This window comes from Typopeltis vanoorti, chromosome 5 (genome assembly GCF_054136105.1).
Source record: "Typopeltis vanoorti isolate ZY-2024b chromosome 5, IOZ_Tvanoo_1.0, whole genome shotgun sequence".
NCBI lineage: Eukaryota > Metazoa > Arthropoda > Arachnida > Uropygi > Thelyphonidae > Typopeltis > Typopeltis vanoorti.
The window spans coordinates 29236787-29250536 of record NC_143553.1 but is presented as its reverse complement, the minus strand read 5'-3'; the positions used below and the strand labels follow the sequence as shown (position 1 = coordinate 29250536).

At 35.9% G+C, this 13750-nt stretch overlaps 1 protein-coding gene across 4 annotated transcripts in view; it reads left to right on the top strand.

Annotated features, from left to right (window-relative positions):
• Nucleotides 1–13750, top strand: part of LOC150106278 (protein FRA10AC1 homolog) — a 242899-nt gene that overhangs the window by 89929 nt on the left and 139220 nt on the right. For all 4 annotated transcript variants that reach the window (XM_090393066.1, XM_090393069.1, XM_090393068.1 and 1 more), the window contains one exon: nt 7707–7784. In XM_090393066.1, the coding sequence (XP_090249192.1) occupies nt 7707–7784 (78 nt within the window). The remainder of the gene's footprint in view (nt 1–7706; nt 7785–13750) is intronic.

The following is a 13750-nucleotide window of genomic DNA, read 5'->3' as shown; positions in this document are numbered from 1 at the left end:
AACTGTAGACTAAAATACACAAAGATTATTGAAGAAAAAATGAAAAAGTTTGAGAACAGGAATCAAACCTTGGAGATTCAGTGGCAAACTCTGAAGAAAACATTGATTGATTCTGCCATAGAGGCATGTGGTGAGGTTGTCTGCAAGGATAAAAAAATCAGAACTCCTTGGTGGACACAGGAAGTTAAAGAGGCAGTGAAGGAAAAGAAGAAAGCATATCAAAAGCTCCTGGCAAATAAGTCAGCTTGTGCTCTTAGAGAATATAGAGACAAATGCAAGAATGCTAAACACTGTGTAAAACTAGCTAAACAAAAGTCATGGGAGGACTTTGGCAAGAATATAGAAAATAAATATCAATAAGGTGGGAAAATATTCTGGAGGTTGTTGAAGAAGCTTAGGAATGGAGGAAAGAGTGCTGTAAAAGGAGTTAGAGATGATAATGGTGACATGAAAACGGGAGAAAAAGATATCCTTGAAGTATGGAATAATTACTTTGAAAAACTGCTAAATGAAACAAGCAGTGATGACAGCACAGTGGTAAAAAACACTGACCAGGCATGCAGTCAGGAATACATACCCATTCTTGAAGTAGAAAAAGCCATCAAAGACTTGAAATGTGGAAAGGCAGCAGGAGTAGATGATATTCGACCAGAAATGCTGAAGTATGGTGGTATAATAACAGGAAGATGGTTTAATGTTAAATCTGGTGTGAGACAAGGATGTACATTATCCCCTCTGTTATTCATTATCTATATGGATCACATTATGAAGGAAAGTGGTATTAAACATGATAACAAAATTGGAGATGTTAATGTCAGCTCTTTGCTTTATGCAGATGATGTTATACTTCTAAATAAATCCGCTACAAGTCTGCAAGATTCTCTGACTAAATTGAATAGCTGTTGTAATAGATATGGTATGAAGGTCAGCAATAAAAAGACAAAGACAATGAAAATAGGCCGAATCATTGAAAATGTCAACTGTGTTGTGAATAGAGAACCTGTGGAACAAGTAAAACATTTCAGCTACTTAGGCACGATTTTTACTGAAGATGGTAAAATAAATATAGAAATAGACAACAGAATCAGCAAAGCTGGTATGGTGGGAAGTCATTTGAATAAATTCATATGGAATAAGAAAGAAATGATTCGGAACACTAAATTAGCTGTATACAAGACAGTGTTCAAACCAGTTTTAACTTATGGATCTGAGAGCTGGGTCAGAAGTAAAACACTTGACCAAAGACTAGAGTCTGCAGATATGAGAGTTCTGAGAAAGATTAGAGGCATGAACAGATGACATCAATGGCAATATCATATTAAAAACGAACATATTAGGAAAGAACTTGACATTGTCAGCATCCAGGAATGCGTTAGCAGAGCTAATCTCAGGTGGTATGGTCACTTAAACAGAATGGGCGAGGAAAGATTAGCAAAACAAGTGTTCTCTGCCAGGTTGGCAGCAAAACGACCCAGAGGAAGACCAAGATATAGGTGGATTGATACGGTACAAAGTGCTTTAGACGATAGAAATATAAGAGCTGATAATATTGGAGTATTGACAAGTAACAGACTGATTTGGAGGAAAATTGTTGATAGGAAGTTAGTAATGATGTAATTTTTTTCATGTAGTACTATCATATCCTGTGCACCCCTTGAGGGTACATGGCAGGAATTTGATGATGATGATGATAAATCCACTGTTGGCATCACTGGATTCTCATACTGGATTCTCAGAGCTTCATAGCCCAATTAGCCAGAACTTTCAGTGTTTATAAAAAAAACTCATCCATAAAGTATCTCCTACTTCTGCTCCCTCCTCATACTCGTACTTTTTGACTTGTGCAGTTAGACTTTACGCTGTCTTTTTGTGCTTTTGAAGAAATGCATGTAAATTCCTGCTTGAAGTGATTTGGACATGTAAAAAGGTTGAATCTAAAAAAAAAAAAAAAAAAAAAAAAATTCCTTTTCCTGAACCATTTCAGGAAATGGTTCAGGAAAAGAAACCTGATCTGAAATATTGGTCATGAAGAAAAGCACATAGGACCACAGAATTAGACTGAAAGTTTTGATCTACCTAATCTGACAGATTTTCTGTTTGAAAAATTGTTGTTGATGGTAATGTTTTTGATTTTATACTTCCTCTCTCCCGTTAAATTTGTTTATTATTTTATTATTTATTAAAAATTTATTTGATATTTTAGATATTAAATCTAGTTATTTTAAAATAAGATTGCCAGAAACTGGTATTGAAGAGCAACTAAGTAAAGTATATCATGCTGTCTCAGAAAGGAGACAGAAGGAATTTATTTCTCCTGTCCTCTTTCAGAGACATCTAAATGTTTTAAGTTGCAGATCTATACAATCTAAAAAGAGACATGAAATTCCTTTGAGAGAGCAGTGTTTTAATATTTGCCATTTTAAAAAATATCAAACATATGGGCAATATATCTTATTTCACAACTATTTATAATTTTATACTGTATATATTTATTTATTTATTTATACTATATATTTATAAGATATAATAAATTTACTATGACATTTAAAATCTTTAAAATATGCTCCTTGGTCTTGAACCGAAATTGAATTAAGTCAATCCATTAGCATATACAGGCAACTCTCGCTATAGTAAGCAAACACCATTAACATTCACTCCAGACATCCATCCATCCATCTCAATGACAGTCTAGCCTTCCTCTTTTTCCAAGAGCTTTAGCTTCTATTACTGTTTTGAGAGCTTCTCATTTAATCCTTTCAGTGTGCCCAAAGTATTTCAACTTTCTTCTGTTAGTATCCTTAAGGAGCCTTAAAGTTCTACTGATTTTTTTCTAACATCCATTCATTTGTATGCCTTTCAGTATATGAAGTCCTGAACAGCCTTCTGTAACACCACATCTCAAAAGCAGCTATCCTTTTCTGATCTGACTTCTTTAGGTTCCAAGTCTCACAATCATCGTCAGAGAACTCGCAACCAATTCTGGAAAATACATTCCACTCACTCACCATCCTCTACACAAAAAATCTGGCCTTCACCCCCCCCCCCCCTACTAACCACACTCTTACACAACTTCCATGGATGGCTCCTAGTTATCTGCCTATTTGTCGCATATTGAAAAATTTCACTTGCATCAATTTTATAAAACCCCTTTAATATCTTGATGATAATTTCTATCATGTCCCCTCTCTTTTGCCTATCAACTAAACTTTGTAGGCCACATACCTTCAACCTATCCTCATAGGAAGTATTCCACAGACCTGTCACCATCTTGGTCACACGTCTCTTAATCCTCTCTACACCTCCTGGGCCCCCAAGAAACACAGGTGACCAAATCAGTGTGCTATAGTCAAGATGTAGCCAAATCATAGCCTTATCAAGAGGGATAATAACTTCCCTATCTTTATTTGTTAGCATCTTTTTTTAATATGCAAGTAATCCTTTGAGTTATTTTACCAACTTTTGCAATATACCCTCTGAACTTCATCTCTTTGTCTGCCATTATCCTTAAGTCCCTAACCTCATCAATTTCCTGCTATCCATGTGATACACGATATGCAACCTGTTCAACCTGAAGTATATAACCTTACATTTTGCAACATTAAATTCATAATTATTATCCTTTGTTCAGAATGCCAATTTATTTACATCCTGCAGAATATCTACATCACCTTTATCAAGTATTGCCTCTCCTCAGTTTTGCATCACCAGCAAACAACTGAATATCCCCTCTTAAATCTTTCCCTGTATCATTGATATACAAATGAAAGAGCAGTAGCCTTAGTATAAAACCCTAAGGACCCCACTATTCACTCTCATTCTCAGGGCTGGCTAAACCATACCACATCTCTGCAACTTTTAATAACATTTAGCAAAAACTGCAAGTTATTTTTCCCTATGTATAGTATACAGCTAGTGGAAGCAATAGCTTCTGCCAGCTTTACCGTCTATTACTGTTTTGAGAGCTCCTCCTTCAATCTTTTGAGTGTGTTCAAAGTATTTCAGCTTTCTTCTGTCAGTATACTTAAGTACTTAAGGAGCCTTAAAGTTCTACTTTAAGGCTTCTTTTTTTTTCTAGCACCCATCCATTTGTCTGCCTTTCAGTGTATGATATCCTCAACAGCCTTCTCTCATACCACATCTCAGAAGCGACTTCTTCCAGTCTCTAGGCCATGATGCTGTCTCCATATCCTTGTAATCAATCTATGAAACACTCTTATCCCTTCATCCTCTATATCCTTAATTAACTCTGCTGGGATTGTGTCTGCACCTGGGGCCTTATTGCCATTATGCTGTTTAAGTGCTCTTTCATTCTCATGCCTAAGTGGAGGTGGTTCCAAATTGAAATTTTTTTTCTGAGAGAACTCCTCCAAATTTTCTTTATCCTCTCTGTTGTACAGTTCCTCACACTATTCTTTCCATCTGTTTTTGATTTCGATTTCTTCTGTTAGTAGTGCTCCATTTCTGTCTTTGATGACATTCAATTTAGTCTTAAACTAAATGAAACATCCTTTCAAAATTGTGCCTCTTCATTTGGAACTCTGTCATCTCTTCACATCTATTAGTATAAAACTTTTCCTTGTCCTGTCTCATGTCTCTTATTACTTCTCTTTGTAATCGCTTATATTTTTCAGTCCCCATGTCTCTTTGTTTCCCTAACTGCCATCTTTCGATTAGATCTCATGTTGAATCTGACATTCATGTGTCTCTTGGTATTCCTGGCTGTATCCTGTATTATAACCTTGACTCCTTTCCAAGGCATTTCTGGTCAGTTCTCACTCACTCACTATTCTCCAGAAAATCATAAAAAATCATCCACCTGAGTTGTTTCTTCAATGAACCTAGGCATTACTCTGACATCCAGTCTAGTGGGACGTACCTGACTTGAACCATCTCCCCCAAACTTAAAATCCTCCTTAACTTCTAATTTTGTTGGTTGTAATTCTTCAGCTATCATCAGCGATACTCCATTTTCTGTCCTATTTTGTCTATCCTCCCTGACAATACAATACTCTTTACATTCTATCCCTGTAACGTTATCATTTTCTGACAACCTGGTCTCACTGATGCCTGTAATTTTTGACCAAGTTGAGCTGACCAATGCCAAAAACTCCTCTCTCTCTCTCTCTCTCTCTCTCTCTCTCTTTTTCCTGATACTTCTTGCATTCATATATATGTATTTTAACATCCCCTTGTACCCACAATTATCCTTTTGTAATGTTATTACCAACCCATTTGAATCGGAAGGCTGTGAAATAAGCATATGCACATTTCTGTACATATGCTCATTTATCACGGGGGTGCCAGACACATGATTAATTGCATCCTCCTTAATATCTCTAGTTTCCCTGGTTTTGCACTTCCAAACTCTCACTAAAGAACAACACTTTCTTCAAACATATAACTCTAAACCATTTAAATGTGCGCCATGTGGCACATATAAACCCTTTCTTCCATGAAATTCACTCCAATTATAAATAAACAGCACATCATTCCCCCTTCACAATCTTCTGATGGTCTCATTAGCAATCATGACCCTTCTTTTCAATTTTGTCTTATTCATACCGAGGCAGCAGACTCGCACTTTTTACTTCCTTACTCTTCATTTCTGCTTCTTTCAACAACTTTCATATCTTCTCTTATTGTATATTTCTCCCCTTTCTAATCATTTGTTCCTGCCATGACAGTCATCTCTTTCACTTTTCCTTTCTGCAAACTAACAGCATCACTAACATTCCTGATTTTCACATCCGGGAAACATGTATACTTTCGTCACTTGCTCATTAAGTACACCTATTATCATCAAATCTTTACACAATACCGTATCCTTAGTTGCACTTTCTCACACTTTCATTACTTCTGAATTCACATTTCCTTTCATTCTCCTACCTGCTCTACTACACGACAATCATTTCTTCAGTTGCTCTAGTTCCTATTGTTAGTATTACTATGGCGTAATGTTTACAGATTTAACTGCCCGTCCAGGTGCAATACCTCTTGCATTATCCACCATTCATTCTTAAAAAAAAAAAAAAAGTAAAACATATATTAACCTCACTGGCCAATACATCAGTTCTTATTTTTTCCAAAATCTTAACTACAGATGAATTACAAACAGGTCTATAGTTTGATACCTGCATTCTACCACCATCCTTTTGCAATGTACTATCTTACCTTCCTTTCACTCTCTAGGAACCTGCCCTATTACATGACTTTCATTAAACAGCCAAGTTAATGGCCCAGTCAGTTCCATAGCACATTCCCTTAAAACACCTGGTGACACTCCATCTAGTTCTCTTGCCTTATTGACATTTAGTGTACTTGGTATTCAGAATACATTCTCTTCATTCACTTCTAACACTTCACCACTCATTATCCATCTGTTAAGGATCAAGTGCTGGGAACCATCATGTTGGAGGTTTAATGGAGTATTGACAGCACTAGGAAAGGATTAAAAACTAATTTTAATGCTTCCAACATTTTGTCTCAGTCACTGAGACATCTTCAGGGAGTACAATTAACACTTGTAACACAATACTAAATGAATCATGTGGGTGACCCTAAAGTCCTATCTAGGTGGTGTGCCAAGTATGAGTGTTTTCAGGTGGCCTAGGTTATAAACTGGGACCGCTAACAATTATTGTTTCCCAAATTTTGGGAAGGTTAATGCATCCATATTTGTTTAAGTTACATTTATTTGTCAGTGCCACTGCAGATCCCCAAAACAGTCTTTCCTTTTTGAATTTACTATTGTGGAGCATGGTGGTTTTTTCCAGCAGATCCTGTGAGTTGTATCCAAAAATGCTTTCTGTGGCTGGGATTGACCATAGTCGTGATTGCAGATATAAGATTTATGTTCTTCTAACCAGATCGTGGCTGATCTAGCTGTCTGTCCAAAGTAAGCCAACTTGCAGGAACCAGGATACTTTTGTATATTCTAGGTACTGAGAGAGGAGGGAACTGAACTTTGGTAGAATGGATAGGGGTACAAAGTTTCTGGTGGAGCTTAAAAGCTGTGAATCACACACACAATCGCACTGAATACCACAGGATCGCCTGGAAAAAACCACCATGAAATTTAATAAATAATTAATTTAAATACTATTTGTCAGCATATGAATAGTTAGTTTGCATTTGCTGGTTACTGGGTGCTCTTTAAATATTTTTATGATGCTTGCTTATCCTATTTTATTGATCATATTCTGTTACAAAAAAAAAATCACTCATAATCAACAAAATAGTCTCTAATCACCAATGCATGTCAATGTGAGGTAAAAATAAAAATTATTTTTGATATAAAATGTGTCATAGAATCAGTATTATGTAAATAAAACTAATAATTAAACTTCTCTTCTGATTTTTCTACTAATCAGCTAAAAATCCTTGCTCACCATGGACAAGCAGATAAGTACATTTTTTAAAGTACATTTTTTCAGTTAGCTAAACTGTCTTCTTCTGAACAACATCAAGAATTTTAAGAGACATCCAAGGTTACAGTTAAGGAGATAGTGGTTATTCATATGGATATAAAGGGACGCCATTTGAAGTACTTTATACTTAGCATTTATGTATGTTAATTCAATTTATATATGCTTTCCCTCAATACATTTGATTTTGGCATATTATTGTAATTGTTATGTGATTATAGCTAAATCTGTTGAACTGCTAATATTTTGAAATATTTTAGATGAATTTTTTAATTTCTTTAGGAGTAAAGATAAAACAGATACTGATATAATAAGAGAAAATCATCGTTTCCTCTGGTCTGATGATGATGCTGTTACTTGGTAAGAAATGAAAATTGGAGTTCATTTATGGTTGTTTCAAACTCTTTCTTGTTATGTGTGGAAAATGACTTTTAAAAATTCAAAAATTTTGCATCATGAATAATATGTATTATTTATTTTTATATAAATTTAAATCCATTTTCCATTCTTTGCTATGTGCTATATTTCTTTTAATTGCAAGTTAACGAATCCTTACAGGTGCTAGTATGAAAAAAAAAAAAAAAAGTGAAAATGTTGGTAAGCTTTGTCCAAAAATCAAAAGGGGATAGGATGATTATGAGCAAGGTGTTTTCCTGTTGCATTCCTTGCCATAGTATATTTTATGACTGTAGCCATGTTCACAGGACCAGTTTGCCTATTTTGAGGAATGAAAAACCCAACTTACCGGTAGGGGAAAAAACATCTACCTCCATATGAGACCGGTTAACTCACCTTTAGTCGAAAGAGACCAGATAAAGGTTCCTCACATCACAGGCAGGAATTGAACCCAGGTCTTTCCGACCAAAGGGCTTCATCTGTACTGACTGAGTTAAGGAGGTTATTTTTTAAGCAGAGTAGTCATTATATATTTCTAAAGTTGCTGAATCAGAAAAAAAAAGTTCAGCATATAGCTTACCACCATATGTTCTGATGACGATGCTACTTTGTAAGAAATGCAACCCTAAACTGCTTCGTAATCAGTCTTTTAAACTATGTGTTGCTCATAAGTTTCCACACCAAAAACATCCCTATTCTAAAGTCAAAAGTTTTGTATCTGTAAATAACTATCCTTCATTTTCTTTTAAATTAAGTGTCTTTTTGACCCTTCCATTCCTGATACCAATATTGTTTCACTTTCAGGATACTCTAACAGATCTTTACAGATAGTTCAAAAGAAGGAAAAACTTTTGGGAAGTTTTTAGCCAAAAAGCAAAGTGCACTAAGAGAATTATTTGAGCAATATAGGACTTCAGTCAATGAAATTGGAGGTATTTTTTAAATCAGCAGAAACAAAGAAAATATTTATTCTGGAAGTGCTCACTATACTTAATTTCTGTTAATTCTGTAAAGTTCTTTTAATTATTTGGCTATCGCCAGTCCAACAGACAGCCAAAAGTTATTAGTCTCCAGTAGCTGATTCTTAAAAATAAACATAACACTTAATGTGTATCAAAATGATATTCCAGGAATGTTTTCTATAGAATTATTATTTTGTTGAAGAATTTCTTTGGATTAGCAAGAGGAAGACAACTAAATGCTGCTTAATCTAGAAATTATTATCATCATCTGCCCTCCATGCAGTCAAGAGGCTCAATTTCAGGAGGTCCCACTTTTGCATGCATGCGCATGCACGCACACGCACACACACACACACACACAAACTCATCATACTGTGAATTAAATGCATTCACTGTCTTTGCACTCACCACACTTTCAGGCACTGCATTCCAATTATCCACTACTCTCTGTAAAAAACCTACTCCTCACACCCTCTTTATACAGTTTCCAGGGATGATCTCTTGTTCTCCCCATGTCTTGAGCCATTCTATGAAAAATCTTATCCACATTAATCTGGTAAATTATTCCTTACCAACATATGTCATGATCATGTCTCCCCTCCACTTTCTGTCCACTAGGCTCTGCAATTTGCATTCTCTCGGTCTGTCCTCGTACTCGGCATTTCAGACTCAAAACTGACTTAGTCATTTTTGAACCCTCTCCAACAACTCTTCAGCTTTTTGAAAACCAGGTGATCAAATCTGTACACAGTAATTTATATGCACCCTAATCAAAGCTGTGTACAACGGAATCATAGCATCCTTACCTCCATACATACGTCAGTGTTCTTTGCATCATTGCCATAATTCATTGTGCTGCCTTCACAATTTTAGCAAAATGTCCCTGAAATTTCAGGTTTCATTCACCCCCCACCCCTCCAGATCTTTCATTTCCTCCAACTCCTCTAAGATATCCCTGCTAAACTTATAATCTGTATCCTATCTTTGCTTTATAAATTTTTGAACATTACACTTTATATTGAACTGACATCCCCCTAACACCTGCCCATTCACCCAGTCTATTCAAGTTCCTCTTGCAAGGCCACAACATTTGTTCTATACCTCATAGCTTTCCTAAACTTTGCTTCATCTATAAACAACTGTATATATCACCATTCAGTTGTTTCTGACAGATAGCCTTTCCCAATGTCATTTACATTCAAATTGAACAATGGCCCAAACAGACCTCTGGGCCCACACCACTAGTGACTTACATGTTCTGGGCTATCATCTCCCCTGTACACAACTGCTGATACCTATCAGATATCTAATCTCCAATGTAATACACTAATCTACCAATGGTAGATTAGTGCATTGGATTAGGCCATTGCATTATTATATATACTATGTGTATGCATCCCCCCTTGTTCAGTGCATTTGTCACCTTGTTATAATAAGTAGGCAGAATGCTAAAACACGATTTTCCTTTAGAAAACCCATGCCATCCATGGAAGAGAATTCTGCTGCAGTCAGCCTAGTACCGAATCCTGGTCTTCATTAGCCTCTCTAAACACCTTGACCAAAATTTCAGACAAGCAGATTGATCTATAACATGAATATAAAATTTGCTGGCTTAATGGTTAGCATGCCCATGCTTAACCAACAGTCTTATGTTTGAATCCTGCCATGGGCTTAGATGTTTGTGATTGTCTTTAGGTGAGAGAAGAATTTCATTGCCTGGTATGAGACCACTACCCTGCTTATTGGAGACTTGAAAATGTTCATGTTTAGTCTCCAGAGCAGGGTTTCTGGACTTTGTAAAAAATATATATAAAACTACTAAAAATAGAAAAAAATCCTTAGCCTACCCATGATACAAAATGTGCTATAGGTTTGCAAATAACCTTTCAGGGGTATTGAGTAACATAAAATAATTCGAAGCCTCAGTCTGAATAATCTTTTTACTCATAGCATTTTTTACTCATTTGAACTTGAGCCAATCTAAGACTCATGTTAAAGAGGTAAGTGAAAGCTATTATTAACTACCTAGAACATTTCCTCAAGCTACATGGTGATGTACATCACCATGTAGCTTGAGGGAATGTTCAGGTAGTTCCTGGAGAATGTTCCATCACCATCAAGCCATCATCATCATCATCAAATTCTGACATGTACCCTCAAGGGGTGTACAGGATATGATAGTACTACATGAAAAATTTACGTCATTACTAACTTCCTATCTACAATTTTCTTCCAAATCAGTCTGTTACTTGTCAAGACTCCAATATTATCATTATCAGATCTTATATTTCTATCGTCTAAGGCACTTTGTACCATATCAATCCACCTATATCTTGGTCTTCCTCTGGGTCGTTTTGCTGCCAACCTGGCAGAGAACACTTGTTTTGCTAATCTTTCCTCGCCCATTCTGTTTAAGTGACCATACCACCTGAGATTAGCTCTGCTAATGCATTCCTGGATGCCGATAATGTCAAGTTCTTTCCTAATATCCTCGTTTTTAATACGATATTGCCATTGATGCCATCTATTCACGCCTCTAATCTTTCTCAGGACTCTCATATCTGTGGTCTCTGGTCTTTGGTCAAGTGTTTTACTTCTGACCCAGCTCTCAGATCCATAAGTTAAAACTGGTTTGAACACTGTCTTGTATACAGCTAATTTAGTGTTCCAACTAATTTCTCTCTTATTCCATATGAATTTATTCAATTGACTTCCTACCATACCAGCTTTGTTGATTCTGCTGTCTATTCCATATTTAATTTACCATCTTCAGTAAAAATCGTGCCTAAGTAGCTGAAATGTTTTATTTGTTCCACAGGTTCCCCATTTACAACACAGTTGACAAATTTTCAACAATTCTACCTATTTTCATTGTATTTGTCTTTTTAATGCTGACTTTCATACCATATCTATTACAACAGTTATTCAATTTAGTCAGGGAATCTTGCAAACTTGTAGCGGATTTATTTAGAAGAATAACATAGTCTGCATAAAGCAATGAGCCGACATTAACATCTCCAATTCTGATATCATGTTTAATACCACTTTCCTTCATAATGTGATCCATATAGATAATGAATAACAGAGGGGATAATGTACATGCTTGTCTCACACCAGATTTAACATTAAACCATCTTCCTGTACTTTCTTCAATTCTAACTGCTGACTTACAACTCAAATAAAGACTAAGTATTGCTTGATATAATAACTTGATATAGTAACTTGGCACCTTGTCATATGCTTTTTCCAAATCGACAAAACTTAAATACAGATCTTTGTTATATTCCCATGATTTCTCCACTATTTGTTGTAAAGTGAAGATCTGATCCTGACAGCCTCTATTTGACCTGAATCCAGCTTGTTCTTCACCAAACTTTTCTTCCACAATTCTTCTCAACCGTTTCTCAAGTATACTTGCATATATCTTTCCAGGAACACTCAGTAATTTCCAGGATACACCTCTGTAATTCTCATATTCAGTTTTATTTCCCTTTTTATATATGGGTGCTATGAGAGCTCTACTCCAATCATCGGGAATTCGTCCCTCAGTCCAGGCTTTCTGAACTATGCAGTGCAGCCACTGTAAGACTTTTATACCACCATACTTCAGCATTTCTGGTCGAATATCATCTACTCCTGCTGCCTTTCCACATTTCAAGCCTTTGATGGCTTTTTCTACTTCAAGTATGGATATGTATTCCTGACTGCATGCCTGGTCAGTGTTTTTTATCACTGTGTGCTGTCAGCACTGCTTGTTTCATTTAGCAAATTTTCAAATTACTCCATACTTCAAGGATATCTTTTTCTCCCATTTTCATATCACCTTTATCATCTCTAACTCCTTTTACAGCACTCTTTCCTCCATTCCTAAGCTTCTTCAACAACCTCCAGAATATTTTGCCACCTTCTTGATATTTATTTTCTATATTCTTGCCAAAGTCCTCCCATGACTTTTTTTAGCTAGTTTTACACACTGTTTAGCTTTCTTACATTTGTCTCTGTATTCTGTAAGAGTAAAAGCTGACTTATTTGCCAGGAACTTTTGATAGGCTTTCTTCTTTTCCTTCACTGCCTCTTTAACTTCCTGTGGCCACCAAGGAGTTCTAATTTTTTTGTCCTTGCAGACAACTTCACCACATGCCTCTCTAGCTGAATCAATCAAAGTTTGTTTTCTTCAAGGCACTGAATCTCCAAGGTTTGGTTCCTGTTCTCAAACTCTTTCATTTTTTCTTTAATAATCTTTGTGTATTTTAGTCTACATTTCACATCTGAGAGCTGCTCAAGTTTTATTTGCTTTAAAACTTTCTTACATGTCATTCTTTTCAATATGAAATTCAATTTTATGCTGCTCAAGACTAAATAGTGATCACTTCCAATTTCAAATCCTCTGTACACTCTGGTGTCCTGCACCAGGGAGAAAATATCACTATCAACAATAACATAGTCAATGAGACTTTTCTTATTCCTTGCTTCTTCTCTCCATGTGAATTTGTGCACATTTTTATGTTGGAACGTGGTGTTAGTAGTAACCAGTCATATCCTGAGCAGAAATCCAACAGATATTTGCCATTATTATTAGCTTTGCTCTTTTCTCCAAATTTTCCCAAAATATTTTTGTATGTTTCACAATCATTTCCTACTCTGCTGTTTAGATCTCCAACAAGGACCAACTTTTCCTTTTTCATTGTGTCAGTTGGTTTTTCTAAAGCTTCAAAAAATTCCTCCACTTCTACCTTAGTAGAACCTTCTGTTGGTCCATAGGCACAAATAAGTCTCATTGTCCAGTTCTCCATTCTCATATTTGCCCACATTACTCTACTTGAGACTGACTGCCATTCAAGAAGATTAGCCTCATATTTTGTGTTGAATACTATGGGTACTCCTTCTTTTCCTTGATTGTCATTGCCTGAATATTACATTTTATATTTATTGCTCAGAAAAAGCTCACCAGTTTTTGTCTCTTTTGTT